The sequence below is a fragment of the Lontra canadensis genome, unplaced genomic scaffold, assembly GCF_010015895.1.
Source record: "Lontra canadensis isolate GAN:19392208 unplaced genomic scaffold, GSC_riverotter_1.0 scaffold69, whole genome shotgun sequence".
Lineage (NCBI taxonomy): Eukaryota > Metazoa > Chordata > Mammalia > Carnivora > Mustelidae > Lontra > Lontra canadensis.
Genome location: NW_022631063.1, coordinates 735,505 through 748,918, shown reverse-complemented (window position 1 = coordinate 748,918; position 13,414 = coordinate 735,505). Strand labels below are relative to the sequence as shown.

The 13,414-nt window shown below is 32.6% G+C and overlaps 1 protein-coding gene across 4 annotated transcripts in view; it reads left to right on the top strand.

Moving 5' to 3' along the window:
- KCNH7 (potassium voltage-gated channel subfamily H member 7) overlaps positions 1-13,414 on the top strand; it is a 482,562-nt gene that overhangs the window by 422,465 nt on the left and 46,683 nt on the right. For 3 of the 4 annotated variants that reach the window (XM_032880308.1, XM_032880307.1, XM_032880306.1), the window contains one exon: positions 9,587-9,786. In XM_032880308.1, coding sequence (XP_032736199.1) covers positions 9,587-9,786 — 200 coding nt within the window. Of the gene's footprint in view, positions 1-9,586; positions 9,788-13,414 lie in introns of all 4 variants that reach the window. The other variant, XM_032880309.1, reaches the window with a different exon arrangement.

Genomic DNA, 13,414 nt, shown 5'->3' with positions numbered 1-13,414 from the left:
AAAGATAACTGCTGTGATACCAAGCTGCAGTTGACAAAACCATAATGGATTTTTAAAGCTTAAAAAAGGGCATCATTCCTAGATGGTGTACAAATCTGAAAATAGATCCAGAGTTGATTTTAAATGTTAACATATATGCAAATGAAATGTATTTAGGTATGCTTTATTTATGAAACTTGTATCAATCCATCCAGTTTATTGTTCATTGTATTTAAAATTTGCTTTTCATATATATGTCTCAGTATTGTTATTTTAATAAGATTTGTATAGGTAAATAGCATTATATTCTAATAACTCTTGAGATATTCTACAGATTCAGGCTAAGTCTGGGCTACAAACACAGAAGTAGCCTTGCACCCAGAAGGAAATGGAAAAGGGACCTACTAGGAAACACAGAAAAATTCATTCCAGAGAGATTGAATCTTTCAGGACAAACACGGTCCCAACCACTCTGTGATTATAACTGCTAGTAAATATCGTATAGTGATTATCAATTCTAGTGAAATAGGTAGAAAACCAAGAAAATTTTTAAAAGATTGTTCCTAATTATTCAAACATCTGTGTAGAAATAAATACTTTTTTAAATAAATAAAACAGAACCTACATCTTGAAACTTAGAAATTGCAAGAAAGAATTTTCTAACCTGCTAACCACTTAGAAATTCCCTATCACTTGTGAGGATTATGATAAATACATAGTACTGTTTATCACATGAATTATTTTAAATTAGGGAAACTCAGTTCTTTATTTGGTCTATATCCAATCTCTAATACCTAAATCAGGATAATTGACAGTCTTTTTTCCTTCCTTCCTTCTTTCTTCTTTCCTTTATTCCTTCTTTCCTTCCCTCTTAAATATAATACAAGGATATTTCTATAAATTCTTAAAGAAGGATACTTGTTTTCTGCAGATATTTTTCATCTTTTAGAAAGAGAGAAAACAGTCTAATTAATTGAGTAGAGTAAGATAGAACCTCATTCCACATAATATACTTTATTGAGTAATGGACTTGGTTCTATACACCTTAATTGAAAGGGAATTATGTAGAGCTCAGTGTCACACAGGAAAAAAATTATAGATATTCCTGGAGAGTTCTGTCATCACCTGTTATGCTACAAATAAATAAAGTCAAATTAAGACTTAAAACTTAATAAGAAGAATGCCCCAAAATGTGCTTAGCCATTTCATGTATATGGGTGCACCTACATATGGTATTTCCATTCAGATCCAACTGTGTTAGAAAATGATTTGGTTGTCTTTGTTTAGTTATATTTCTATACTAAACACATACTCCTTAGATCATGAGTGCCCTGATTTAAGCCTAAAATAGGAGCCCCTGGGTTACTCAGTTAGTTAAGCATCTGCCTTCAGTTTAGATCATGATATTGGGGTCCTGGGATCCAGCCCCACATCAGGCTCTCTGCTCAGCAGGGAGTCTGCCTTTCCCTCTGGCCCTCCCCCTGTTAATGCTCTCTTTCCCTCAATCTCTCACTCTCTCTCAAATAAATAAAATCCTTAAAAAAATAAAAATTGAACCTAAAATAATATACAATATCTTAAAAATATGATGTAAAATGTTGTGTATATACTAACACTAGTTATCAAGGCGTACTTTCTCATCATCCCTAAACTTCTTTAAAACCAATCTTCATTCAAAAAGAAAAATATGAAGCCAAGTTGTAAAAAACAAAGCATCTACCATCTCTCTTACAACAATATAATTCAAGGAAACTAAAAATTAAACATAAAAAGAGATCATCTAACTAAATGCAAATGACTCAAATGTCTATAGATATATTTTAAAAACTGTTTTTGCAAAGACAGTTACCAATTGTATTGCTGAATGTGTACAGACAAGAGTGACCAGAGAATTCATTTTAAAAATGTACGCAATTCAAGACAAAAAATAAAGAAAAACTTAAGCAGCCATTAAATAAGTGTAAATATAAGTTATGCTCATATATTTATATCTATGTATTATAATATATGTTTATTTTTTTAAAGATTTTATTTATTTGACAAAGAGAGATACAGAGAGAGAGGGAACACAAGCAGGAGGAGTGGGAGAGGAAGAAGCAGGCTTCCTGCCAAGCAGGGAGCCCGATGTGGACTTCGATCCCAGGACCCTGGGATCCTGACCTGAGCTGAAGGCAGATGCTTAACAACTGAGCCACCCAGGCACCCTATAGTTTATATTTTTGTTCAAATATTATAAATATAATATACAAAATAATTTAAAAAATACATAAACCAGTAAATGAAGGTAAATGTATTCCATCTCTAACCTTCTTACAAACATCTTTGGAGAATTTCTTGTTTTATAGCATGTGAAAAAAAATTACTGGATTTCTGCTTTTAGCAATAATGGAATAACTGAAAATTTACCACACTCCCACAAAATTTTTGAAAATAACAGAAAACTGAATAGAATACAGAAGGCAATTGTTTTCAGTCATTGGAAAACAGTAGGGAATTTTGATTTCTGAAGAAGGAAAACAAACAAGATGGACCCCATGATATCTTCAGCTTTCTGCCAGGAGTCACTTTCTGGACCAAACTGAAAGGAAAAGCAACATAAGCAGATAACAGTGATCCCACCCAGTTAAGAAAACGAGATCAGAGGTCATGGTAACTAGAGTGCTAAAATTTGCAAGACCAGACAACGAGAAAAGAGGCAGCTATGGCAGAGAAAATCTCCACTATTAAGCAGAGGTACCTCTTGGGTCTACTGATTAATACTAAGTCACGAATGCATGAGGGAAACTTGAGGCCTGTCTAATAAATACCAGAAGTACCATAAATTGAACAATTTCCTGACCTCACATGTATTAAAAATATTCAGGTCCCTGTCAGAGTGAAAAGCCCTCATTGAATATCAAAAGTATTCATTAGAAATTTCGGAAAAATAGTGCCATAATACTAGGGCTAGTCTATCCCTAACAAAGCTTAAAAAATAAGCCTCAAAAGGAACAAACTGATCTACAAGTATTTTAACTGTATGTAAGAACAATATCCAACATTCATACCCAGCATTAAACAATGTTCTATTTGAAGTGTCCAGAATTCATTAAAAAATTGAAAAGTTAAGAATAAGAAAATCTAAACAATAATGAAAAAAAAATTTAACTCAGAATCAATAAAGAAGATGTAATATATACTTATAATGGAATATTATTTAGCCATAAAAAGAAAGAAAAAAGAATGAGATCTTGCCATTGTGACAACACAGATAGACCCTGAGGGCATTATGTGCTAAGTGAAACAAGTCAGACAGAAAAACAATACCCTATACTTTCACTTATGTGTAGAATCTAAAAAACAAACAAACAAACAAAAACAAAACAGAAACAAAAATAGCCAAGCTCATAGATCCAGAGAACAAATGGGTGGTTACCAGAGGCTGGGGGTGAGGGGCAGGTAAAATGCGTGAAAGGAATCAAAGGTACAAATTTCCAGTTAATAAATAAATAAATAGGAATGTAAAGTACAGTTTCATATAGTGACTGTAGTTAATAATACTGTATTGTATATTTGAACGTTGCTTAAAGAGTAAATGTTAAAAGTTCTTATCACAAGAAAAAAACTTTGTGACTACGTGTGGTGATGGATATTAACTAGACTTATTGTGATGATCATTTCTGACTCTATACAAATATAAAATCACTATGTTGTACTTCTGAAACTAATATAATGTTGTATGTCAATTATATCTTACTAAAACAAACAAACTAAAGCCCGGAACCAGAATTGACAGAAATGATGAAATTAGCAGACAATACCAAGCACTTTAATAAATGTGTGTGTGGACTCACAGAAAAATGGGGAAGGGAACCATAAGAATATTTTTTAACTGGCTGAAAATTTTCCAAAATTGATAAAATCTAGAAACCAAAGATTCAGAAAGTTTAGTGGATCCGCTAAACAGGCAAAACACACACACACACACACACACACACACACTAAAGCACATCATACTCAAATTACTGAAGACTAATGATAAAGAGAAAAAGTCTTAATAAAAGTAACCAGAGGGGAAAAAATAAGACACATCATGTACAGAGGAAAAACATCAGCTTGAGAACATAATTTTTATTAGAAACAATGCAAGTCAGAACACTATGTAATAAAATCTTTAAAGTGCCCAAATAAAAACAAAATCTGTCAACACAGAAATATTTGTTCAATTAATCTATCCTTCAAAAGTGACAGACAAATAAAACCTGACGTAATTCATCACAAGCAGAGTATAAGAAATTATAAAGTTTTTCAGGTAAAAAAAATGTTATTAAGATGAAAATTTGGATCCAGAAAAACAAATGAAGAACACCAGGAAAGGTTAATATGTAGATAGATTTAAAAGATTTTTTCCCATTTTTAAATGTCTTCAAAAAATAATTTTTAAAGCAAAAATTAGGAGAATGAATTTTAGGTTTTATAACATATGTAGAATTAAAAATGTGACAATAATAGTATAAAAATGGAAAGAAGGAATGGAAGTATATTGTTGCAAGATTCCTACATTATCCATGAAGAGCTATTATATTATTTAAGGTCCAGAGTGATAAGTTAAAAATGCATACTGTAACTCCTTCAGCACAGCTAACAAATGAATAGGGAAGATGAAATTAAATAATAAAATTAATAAAACCAAAAGATAGGAAATAAGAGAAATGGGAACCTAGAGAAAACAAATAACAAAATGGTAGATTTAAACACAGCCGCATTAATAATTCCATTAAATGTAAGTGAGCTAAACTCTCATTAAACTGCAGAAATTGTCAGCTGTTCTGAAAAAAGTTTCATCTCTATTCTATCTAAAGAAAACACTTAAAATATAAAGAGACAGGTAAAAGAAAAAGATGGAAAGAGATGTACCCATATTCACTAATTATGAGAATATGTAAAGAGCAGTATTGATTTTAAATCATACTTGAGGACAAGGATTATTACCAAAGACAAAGTAGCCACCACAGTCTTAAGTGTGTAAACACCCAGTTACAGAGCAATTACATTAAGCAAAAACTGACCAAACCTAAAAGAGAAATAGACAAATTCACAAGACAAATCTACAGTTATAGTTAGCAATTAACACTCCTCCCTCTATGTTTCATAGAATCAGCAGGCAGAAAATCAGTAGATATAAAAGACTTGAATGATACTGTCAATTAACTTGACATATTGGCATTATAGAATACCAGCAGAATACACATTCTGTTTTAGTGTATGTGGGATATTCACCAAAGAGAGACCATATGCTGGACTACATATCAAATTTTCAAGACAGGTCATATTCTTTTTCTTGTTCGGTTCTGTTCTGTTCTTTTCTTTCTTTTTTTTTTTTTTTTTTTTTTTTTTGACAGAGAGAGATTACAAGCAGGGGGTGAGGGATAAGCAGGCTCCCTGCTGAGCAGGGATCCCAATGCAAGACTAGACCCCAAGACCCTGGGATCATGACCTGAGCCAAAAGCAGACACTTAACCAACTGAGCCACCCAAGCACCCATATTCTGAACCAGAAACAAAACAGAAACAAACAAACACTCAACAAATTTATATGTATTGAATCATACAGAGTATATCTCTGACCACAAGAGAAACCAGAAATCAATGAGAGAGCGAGAGAAAAGGAAGAAAGGAAGAGGGGAGGGGAGGGGAGGGGAGGGGAAGGGGAGGGGAGGGGAGGGGAAGGGGAGGGGAGGGAAGGGAAGGGAAGGGAAGGGAAGGGGAAAGAAGAGAGAAGAGAAAAGAGTGGTACAGATATTTGGAAAGAAAGTAAGTAACAGACTTCCAAATAACCTATAGTTCAAAGAAAAAAATCACATGGAAAATTAGAAAATAATTTAACTGAATGAAAATGAAAATAAAATGTATCAAAATGCGTAAGAGACAGCTAAAACCACGCTCAGAAAGAAATGTGTAGCTTTAAGTGTTTTTAAGAAGAAAGAACTAAAATCAAAGTCTAAGCTTCTAAGACAACCCAAACTGAACGTAAAATTAGAATAAATAGAGATAAGAGCAAAAGTTAATAAAATTGAAATCATGGAAACATTAGAGAAAATTAATGGGAGTATATTCTGACTCTTTAAAACACCAGTAAAATTTATAAATTTCCAATTAGACTAATGAAACAGAACATAAATTACCAATGTCTTGTATGAGAGATATCACTACCCATTATAAAGTTATTAAAATAATAATAAAATAACATTACAAATTACTTTATAATAAGTATGACAATTTAGATGTGATAGAGAAGTTATTTGAATGATACAGATTACCAAAAATGAAACAAACAAAAAATCCTGAATAGTACAATAAAAATTGATAAATTATATTTCATCAAAATTAGTAACTTTAACTTTACAAAGGACACTGCTAGGAAAAAGAGCATGCAAGTGTTAGACTAGAAGAAAATATTCTCAATACTTAGATCTAAAAAAAAGACTTGTATGCAGAACATACCAAGAATTTCATACAATTCTATAATAAAAAACAACTCAATTTTAAAAATGAGCAAAAGATTTAAATAGACATTTCAAAATGTATGAATGACCAATAAGTATAGGAAAAGACGTCATTAGTCATCAGTAAATGCAAATTAAAACTCAAAAGAGGTATTACATGCCCACTACAAGGTTAGAATGAAAGATTGGCAATACCAGCTGTTAAGTTGGGAACAACTGATATTGTCATCATTGCTGGAAGGACATGTTTGAGAAACAGCCTAACAGAATACATATCACACAATTCCACTCCTAGGTGTTTAAGGGGAAATGGAAATATGTGTCCACACAAAGACTTGACACAAATGTTCATGGCAATTTTATTCATAATAGCCCAAACCTAGAAACAGTGAGATTTCTGTCAACAGAAGAGATAAACCGGTAGGGTCAAGCAATGCAAACTAGAATGAAAAAAAGAACAAATTACTGATACATACAACAACAGATTTAATTTCAAAGACATGTTAAACAAAAGAAGTCAGACACAAATGAATACACACATGATTCCATTTATATGAAATCCTAGGAAATGCAAACTAACCTGTAATGACATACATTGGAGCTCAGTGGTTGTCTAGGTTCTAAAGTGAGTGTGTAGGCAGCCAACAAACACAAGGGAATCTTTTGGGGTAATGTTCCATATCAATAATGTTCCATATCTTGATTGTGTTTGCAGCAGCATATGTACATTTGTCAAAATTAATCGATCTGTACAATTAAGACCGATTTTTTATTATATGTAAATGACATGCTTATAACATCTAAGTTTTTAAGTTAAAAGTTTAAAAAGTTTGTGTAATGGGTAGAAAAGAAATGTATTTGTTCTATAAGCACGTTTCAACTAATGCCTAATGATCAACTGAATTTACTAGTTTGGTTAGCATATCAGATTTTGGGTGGTGTGTTGAAGGAAGTTTTAGGATATACCTCTTTATTTCTATGATAGCTAAACCTAGAACAAACCATTCGATGAAATTAGAACTCCCTATTGAGGAAAGCTAAATAAAATACTGAGTTGAGGAGATAAATGTCCTTATATAGTCTGCCATCTTACTTTTGGCTCATATTTTATGCCAATTGATGGGCATTAACTAAATGATATATAAAGAATATGATTATACTGTGCTTCTCTCTCACTTACAGCTTCTAGCTCTGGTTGCTCCTAAAAAAATAGAAAAAAATAATTCATGCCTTCATTACAATTTTAAAACCCATCACACAGAACTACCCAAGAGAAATACATGTTATTCATGTATTCAACTATATGCTTATAATCTAGATTTTGCCATGTTGTCAACAAGTGGAAATGCCTGTTTGTGACCCAAACTAATGTCTTGGTTCATTCTTATGGCAGTATGGAGATAAAACCACAATATGGAAATGAAACCATAGTATTTATTACAAACAAAATAAGGTTTTCCCTGATTCTCCACAAAATATGTGGGTTAGGTAAAATAACTGGCATTGATTATGTGCCCTCCATTAAATCAAGTGAACTTAATCTGTACAAACTAAACTATTTCCTGAAAAAAAATGGTAGATACTTTGGAGATATAATAGCATGCATAAATATTTCCAACACTACAATTAGGAAGAGTAAAATACATTCTTCACATGAATCTCCTTTAATCACAAGAATCAGTTTCAGGCAAGTATTGCTAACTCTCTTCTAAATCAACTATTCATTTACTTAGATTGGGCTCAAGTCTTTTCTCTGTGGAAATTCCAACCTAAACAGCTTGTCTATCTTACTGAGAATTACTGTCTTTCACACATTCCAGTTTAGGCTCGCTAGAGGTCTCCCCAACTCTCATCCCTTTAAATAGGTAAAAACAAAGGACAATTCCTTTCTCTGTGACATTCTCTTATTTGGGATATGGCAACAAGGACCATACTAAACTAAAGACAAAGATAAGATGGAAAAGAAAACAAATGACCAAGAAGATAAATTGTTTTAAAATGCTTAACCTGAATCTGGCCAAAATCTACTTCAAAAATGATTAAGTGGTTTAAAGAAGTAATGGTTTGTAAAGTGTGGGGGAGGGGGAGTTGGATTTGTTGGTTAAATACAGTTGAATCAGACACTTTAAGCTGTTCATTTTTACCAAGCTGTTCGGAATGGAGCTGTTCCAGTGTCTTAAACATAACACTACTTCTCTCTAAGGTTTTAACACACACCCAAAGATCAAAATACAGACCATGTATCATGATTTGACTTACTGTATAGAATACCGCACTTTTTTAGAATTACTAGAAACTGAATACAAACATAAAAGGAAAGAGAAGATACTCAAATAACTTGTTAAATCACAAAGATTTAACCCAGAAACCACTTAAAAGGGCACTCAACCTAAGTACTGAAATGTATGGCAAGGATTGTTAGAGCAGTTTCTCTCTGATCACAGATGAAAGAAAAAGGTGTTTCCCATTTTTTTCTAGAAAAATAAAATTCCATCCTCATATTCTAAGCCAGGGATACCTATTTCACATGTAGAAATACTGTAAAAATGAATTATTTTAGATTAAAAATTGCCTACAAATAAATACTCTAAGGAAATTATGAGTTCCTTAGAACAATTTATCATTCTTTAGCAAAACCAAAGTATTCAAAATAACCTTAAGATTTATAATAGATTTTTTAATATTAATAGCTTAAGTTTGAAGCCAAAAGTCAGAGATGTCACAATTTAAAAATTAATCTTTTAACTCCAGCTCTAGAAAATGTATCTGTAGTAATCCTTTGACATACATCCTTATGATATAACAAAGAAAATGTTTATTCTAAAGGCATTTTTATCTCTAGTCAATACTCCAGATCATAGACTGATAGTGTAAACAATCTGAGTTTATATTTTAATTTAGAATCCATGGTGAGTTTGGAGATTTTTCCTCTCCAGATTTGTCATCAAAATTATAAAATTTATGACAGTATTGGCTTAACTTATTTTTTCCCTGTGGGCCAGTGGTAAATCCTTACAACTGGATTGAGATAATAAAAAATATCTACATACTTGAGATTCTCAGAAGATAAAATGAAGCCAAAATGCAGTCTTCCCCCATAACTTTGTTTTTTATCCAATCCAGCACTAATGTATGCAAGCATTTTTGGGAATGTCTCTGCAATTATCCAAAGACTATACTCGGGAACGGCCAGGTACCACATGCAGATGCTTCGAGTGAAAGAGTTCATTCGCTTTCACCAAATCCCCAACCCTCTGAGGCAACGGCTTGAAGAATATTTCCAGCACGCATGGACATACACCAATGGCATTGACATGAACATGGTATGTATTTCTGTTTTCCAAAATGGAAGTATCTCAGGCATTATAACTACAATCCAAATGGGAAACCCAGTCTCACCAGCTTTGAACCCCTTGCTTTTGTTTTCCTCTCGGATGTTTATTTTCTCCCCTGGAGATAGTCTCTCATTCTCAATTCATGGCATTGCATGGTGCTATATCTAGTTATATTGTGTGGCAAAGGCATTATAACATGATGCAAACTGATATAACTGTGTGTAGTAGAGTTCCCACTTCCAATTAGAGAGAATATTGCCAACATAGGATCTGGGTTTTTACCACATGTCCTAGCTGCCAGCACCCTAAAATATAGTTGGACCCATGTGCATTAAGATTTGACAAATAAACAGTAACAACCACTATGATGCCCCCAAACAGAAATCCAAAGTTAACATTCCTTAAAAAACAAAAACAGAAACAAAACAGGACACTGAGGGTTTTGTAGGAGAGGTTAGGGAGCTTAAGCATGCCATAAACATTTTATCATAGGAAATTTCATGTTTCTGTTAAGGACAAATTTTTCTATCTTTACAACAGTTAACCATGTGCCCTTTTACAGTACTTGGTATAATGCATCTTTCCTTTCAAAGGGGAAATATGGAATTCTTCATAACTTTTAAGCAAATTCAACATCAACAATCACTTTTCATAATTCTTCCCACCTCTATCAATTCTTAAAAATCACCATAACTAATAACATGAACACGATCTAAAGAGCATTTTTTATTATTAGGTGAATTGTCACATTCTTTTGACCTGTTTCGCCATAGAGACTGATTCCTAAAGATAAATTATGTGACATATGCAAATTCTATGGCATATCACAGACATATTAAGAAAGATTAAAAATATGATGCCCTACCATCTATCAATTCCTCCACCTGGCAAGGACCCTGTTTCTAAGAATTCTTCAGAAAATAAAACCACTCACATCTAATGACATGAACAGCACAATACAATTTTTACATAAGTGAGCCTATCCAGTTTAGACTGACATTTTTTTATTTGACCAGCAATATTTTAATAAAAAAGTAAAGGTTAAAAATTAGAAGTAAAAGGACAGAAGGCATTCCAAATATTGCCCAATTTGAAAGCCATATAAGGATAAGTTTATCAAAGCTATGTGTGATTTATTTGACTGAGAAATAAGGACACGCCATTATAAAAATTTTAATTTGAAAAGCTTATCAGTTAGCATATTTCATATAAAAGCATAACTGAGTCCCATGTGCTATTTCTAATTATCCCGAAGTTACTTGTGAAAATTCATTTGATAAATTGATATCACTAAGATAACATTTTAATCTCATTAGAAAGCACTGACAAATGGATCACTTTATATATTTCCATCTGTATTATTGTTGAACAAAGATAACGGCATTCGGAAACTATTGGGGATTCTCTAACGTGGGTTGGCTGAAGCAGTGTCAAGAATTTTTAATCAAAACACGTGTCACCCAATTTTGTTGTTCCATACTGCCAGATTATTTCAATAACAGTAATCAACAATTATTTATTGTACATCCCCTCTCCATATAACTAGTTTTGTGACCATTTTTGTGATAAAGTCTATTTTTTGACAACTATTTACCTTTCATTGTTTGACTCTATTACCTATGAATATGGTTTATAATACCACTTGCCTATTTATAATGTACTTATGAAAGATTTATCTCTTTCTTGTCTGCTTCACACCTTAATACATGGAATCACAACACCCACCGGTAAGAACAGGAGGTATTTATATCCAATTTAATTCTCGTGTAAATTGTGGAGAACACCCTTGTTATCTGTCAGGTTTAGAGCTTGTTAAGTGATTTCCAATGTTAGTTCTGATCTTTATTGCATGATATAGCAGAGGAAATACAAAGCAAGGAACTGGGGAAGATAACCTGGAAGAGGCCAAGTACAGAATAGAAATCCTTAACTTTAACAACAACTTGACCTCTAGTAATATTTATATACAGTTTCCCACTCCCCACAAAAAGGCACTTAACTGCTCCTTCCTCCAATATGGTAAAGCTTATGGGTATACGGTTTGCATTAGATAATTGTCATAAAGAAAATGTCATTCTCTTTCATCATCCTCTATTTTCATGATGTAGGTGCTTTTCTTTCCTCCCATCTGCATGCCTGTATTACATGATCCTGGAGTGTGTGAGCTCTAAACCATGTGCCACTGAGTCTTGCATGTGGTTTTGAGAGCTTGACTTTGCACGAACTTCTTGTTTGTACAGTGTTTACATTTCTCATCTTGTGACTACAAAGTGAGTAAAAAATCAAAGTGCAAGATAACTGAAAACTCAGCAAATGGAAGATGCTTGTTTATTCAGCACCATGTATAGAAGAAAAGCTAGAGAAAAGCAACTGTACTCTTAGACTGTTGAGAGATTAAAAAAAGAAAAGAAATCAAAGTGGATTTTCTTACCTCCAAAACCACATTGTTATAATCCCTGTCTTATTAATTTATTTTTAACTAAATAGTAATTTAGTAATAATTTAAAGTGATATAAATTTATGTATTGTGATACATGAAAGTACATCAAACTGTTGTATTTTACATCAGCATTTCATATTGTTTTGTTTAAGTATAACCTTAAATATAAGTTCTCATGAAACATTTCAGGTCTTTTTTTTTTTTTTTTACTGTTCAACCATGTCAAGATGAGGTACAAGTTTTCCAATCACACTGTATTAATTGACTCAAAATTATTTTTCATAACCCCAAATATTTGATTCCTTGATAGATCTCACCGCCTAGAAGTGAATCTACCTAAAATGTGCAGTCATTGTTCTTATTCCCTGGATCTTTTGCTTTTTTTGAAATAGCTATTACTAGAATGTTCCAGAACCAAAAGCATTCAGGGGACATTTATGGGCTCCTTTCAATGGAAAGAAATGGTTCAGAGTACAAAAGGAAAAGGGTCAAGAGAATGAAGTTAGAGAAAGGAAAGTGTTCTTTTGTGTCCAATGTCAGGCTTAGCAATAGTGAAAATTATCTAAAAAATGTCTATAGGTCAATTCTGGAAAACTGTTCCTTTCTTCTCCACCAAATTTGACTAGTTAGGGGAAGAAGAGATACTTTCTCATATTAAGACTGAGGGTATCTCAAGAAATTTCCCCCAATCAAAGCTGACACAGTCTGAAACTTTCTGACATTATCCAACATTGATTTTGGTTACAACATGGGCAAGAACTGAAAATCATCTTCCATGTCAGTATAGAGGCAAGTTTCTTCATATAACATACAAGAGCCTGGCTTGAATGAAGAAGAGCCCCAGTAATGATGTATAGAGATACATCATTTTGGATGGAGAGAAATAAATCATTTATAACAGAAACTACTTCATAGTTTAAAAATATATTGACATGGAAGAAAAAAACTTTATGAACATTTAATGAAGAATTTTTTTCTTACCTTAAAAATGTCTCGCCAGTAATGCCTAATAATATAAAACAAATTAGGAATAGGAATTCAGAAGACCTAAACATTAGCACTTCAATTTGCCACTAATCTTGGACAAGTCACTTAACCTCTCTGCAATTTCATTACACTTGTCATTGTCAAATGCGTGTAAAGCACCAGAATTTGAATATGCTAAATATGTAGAAC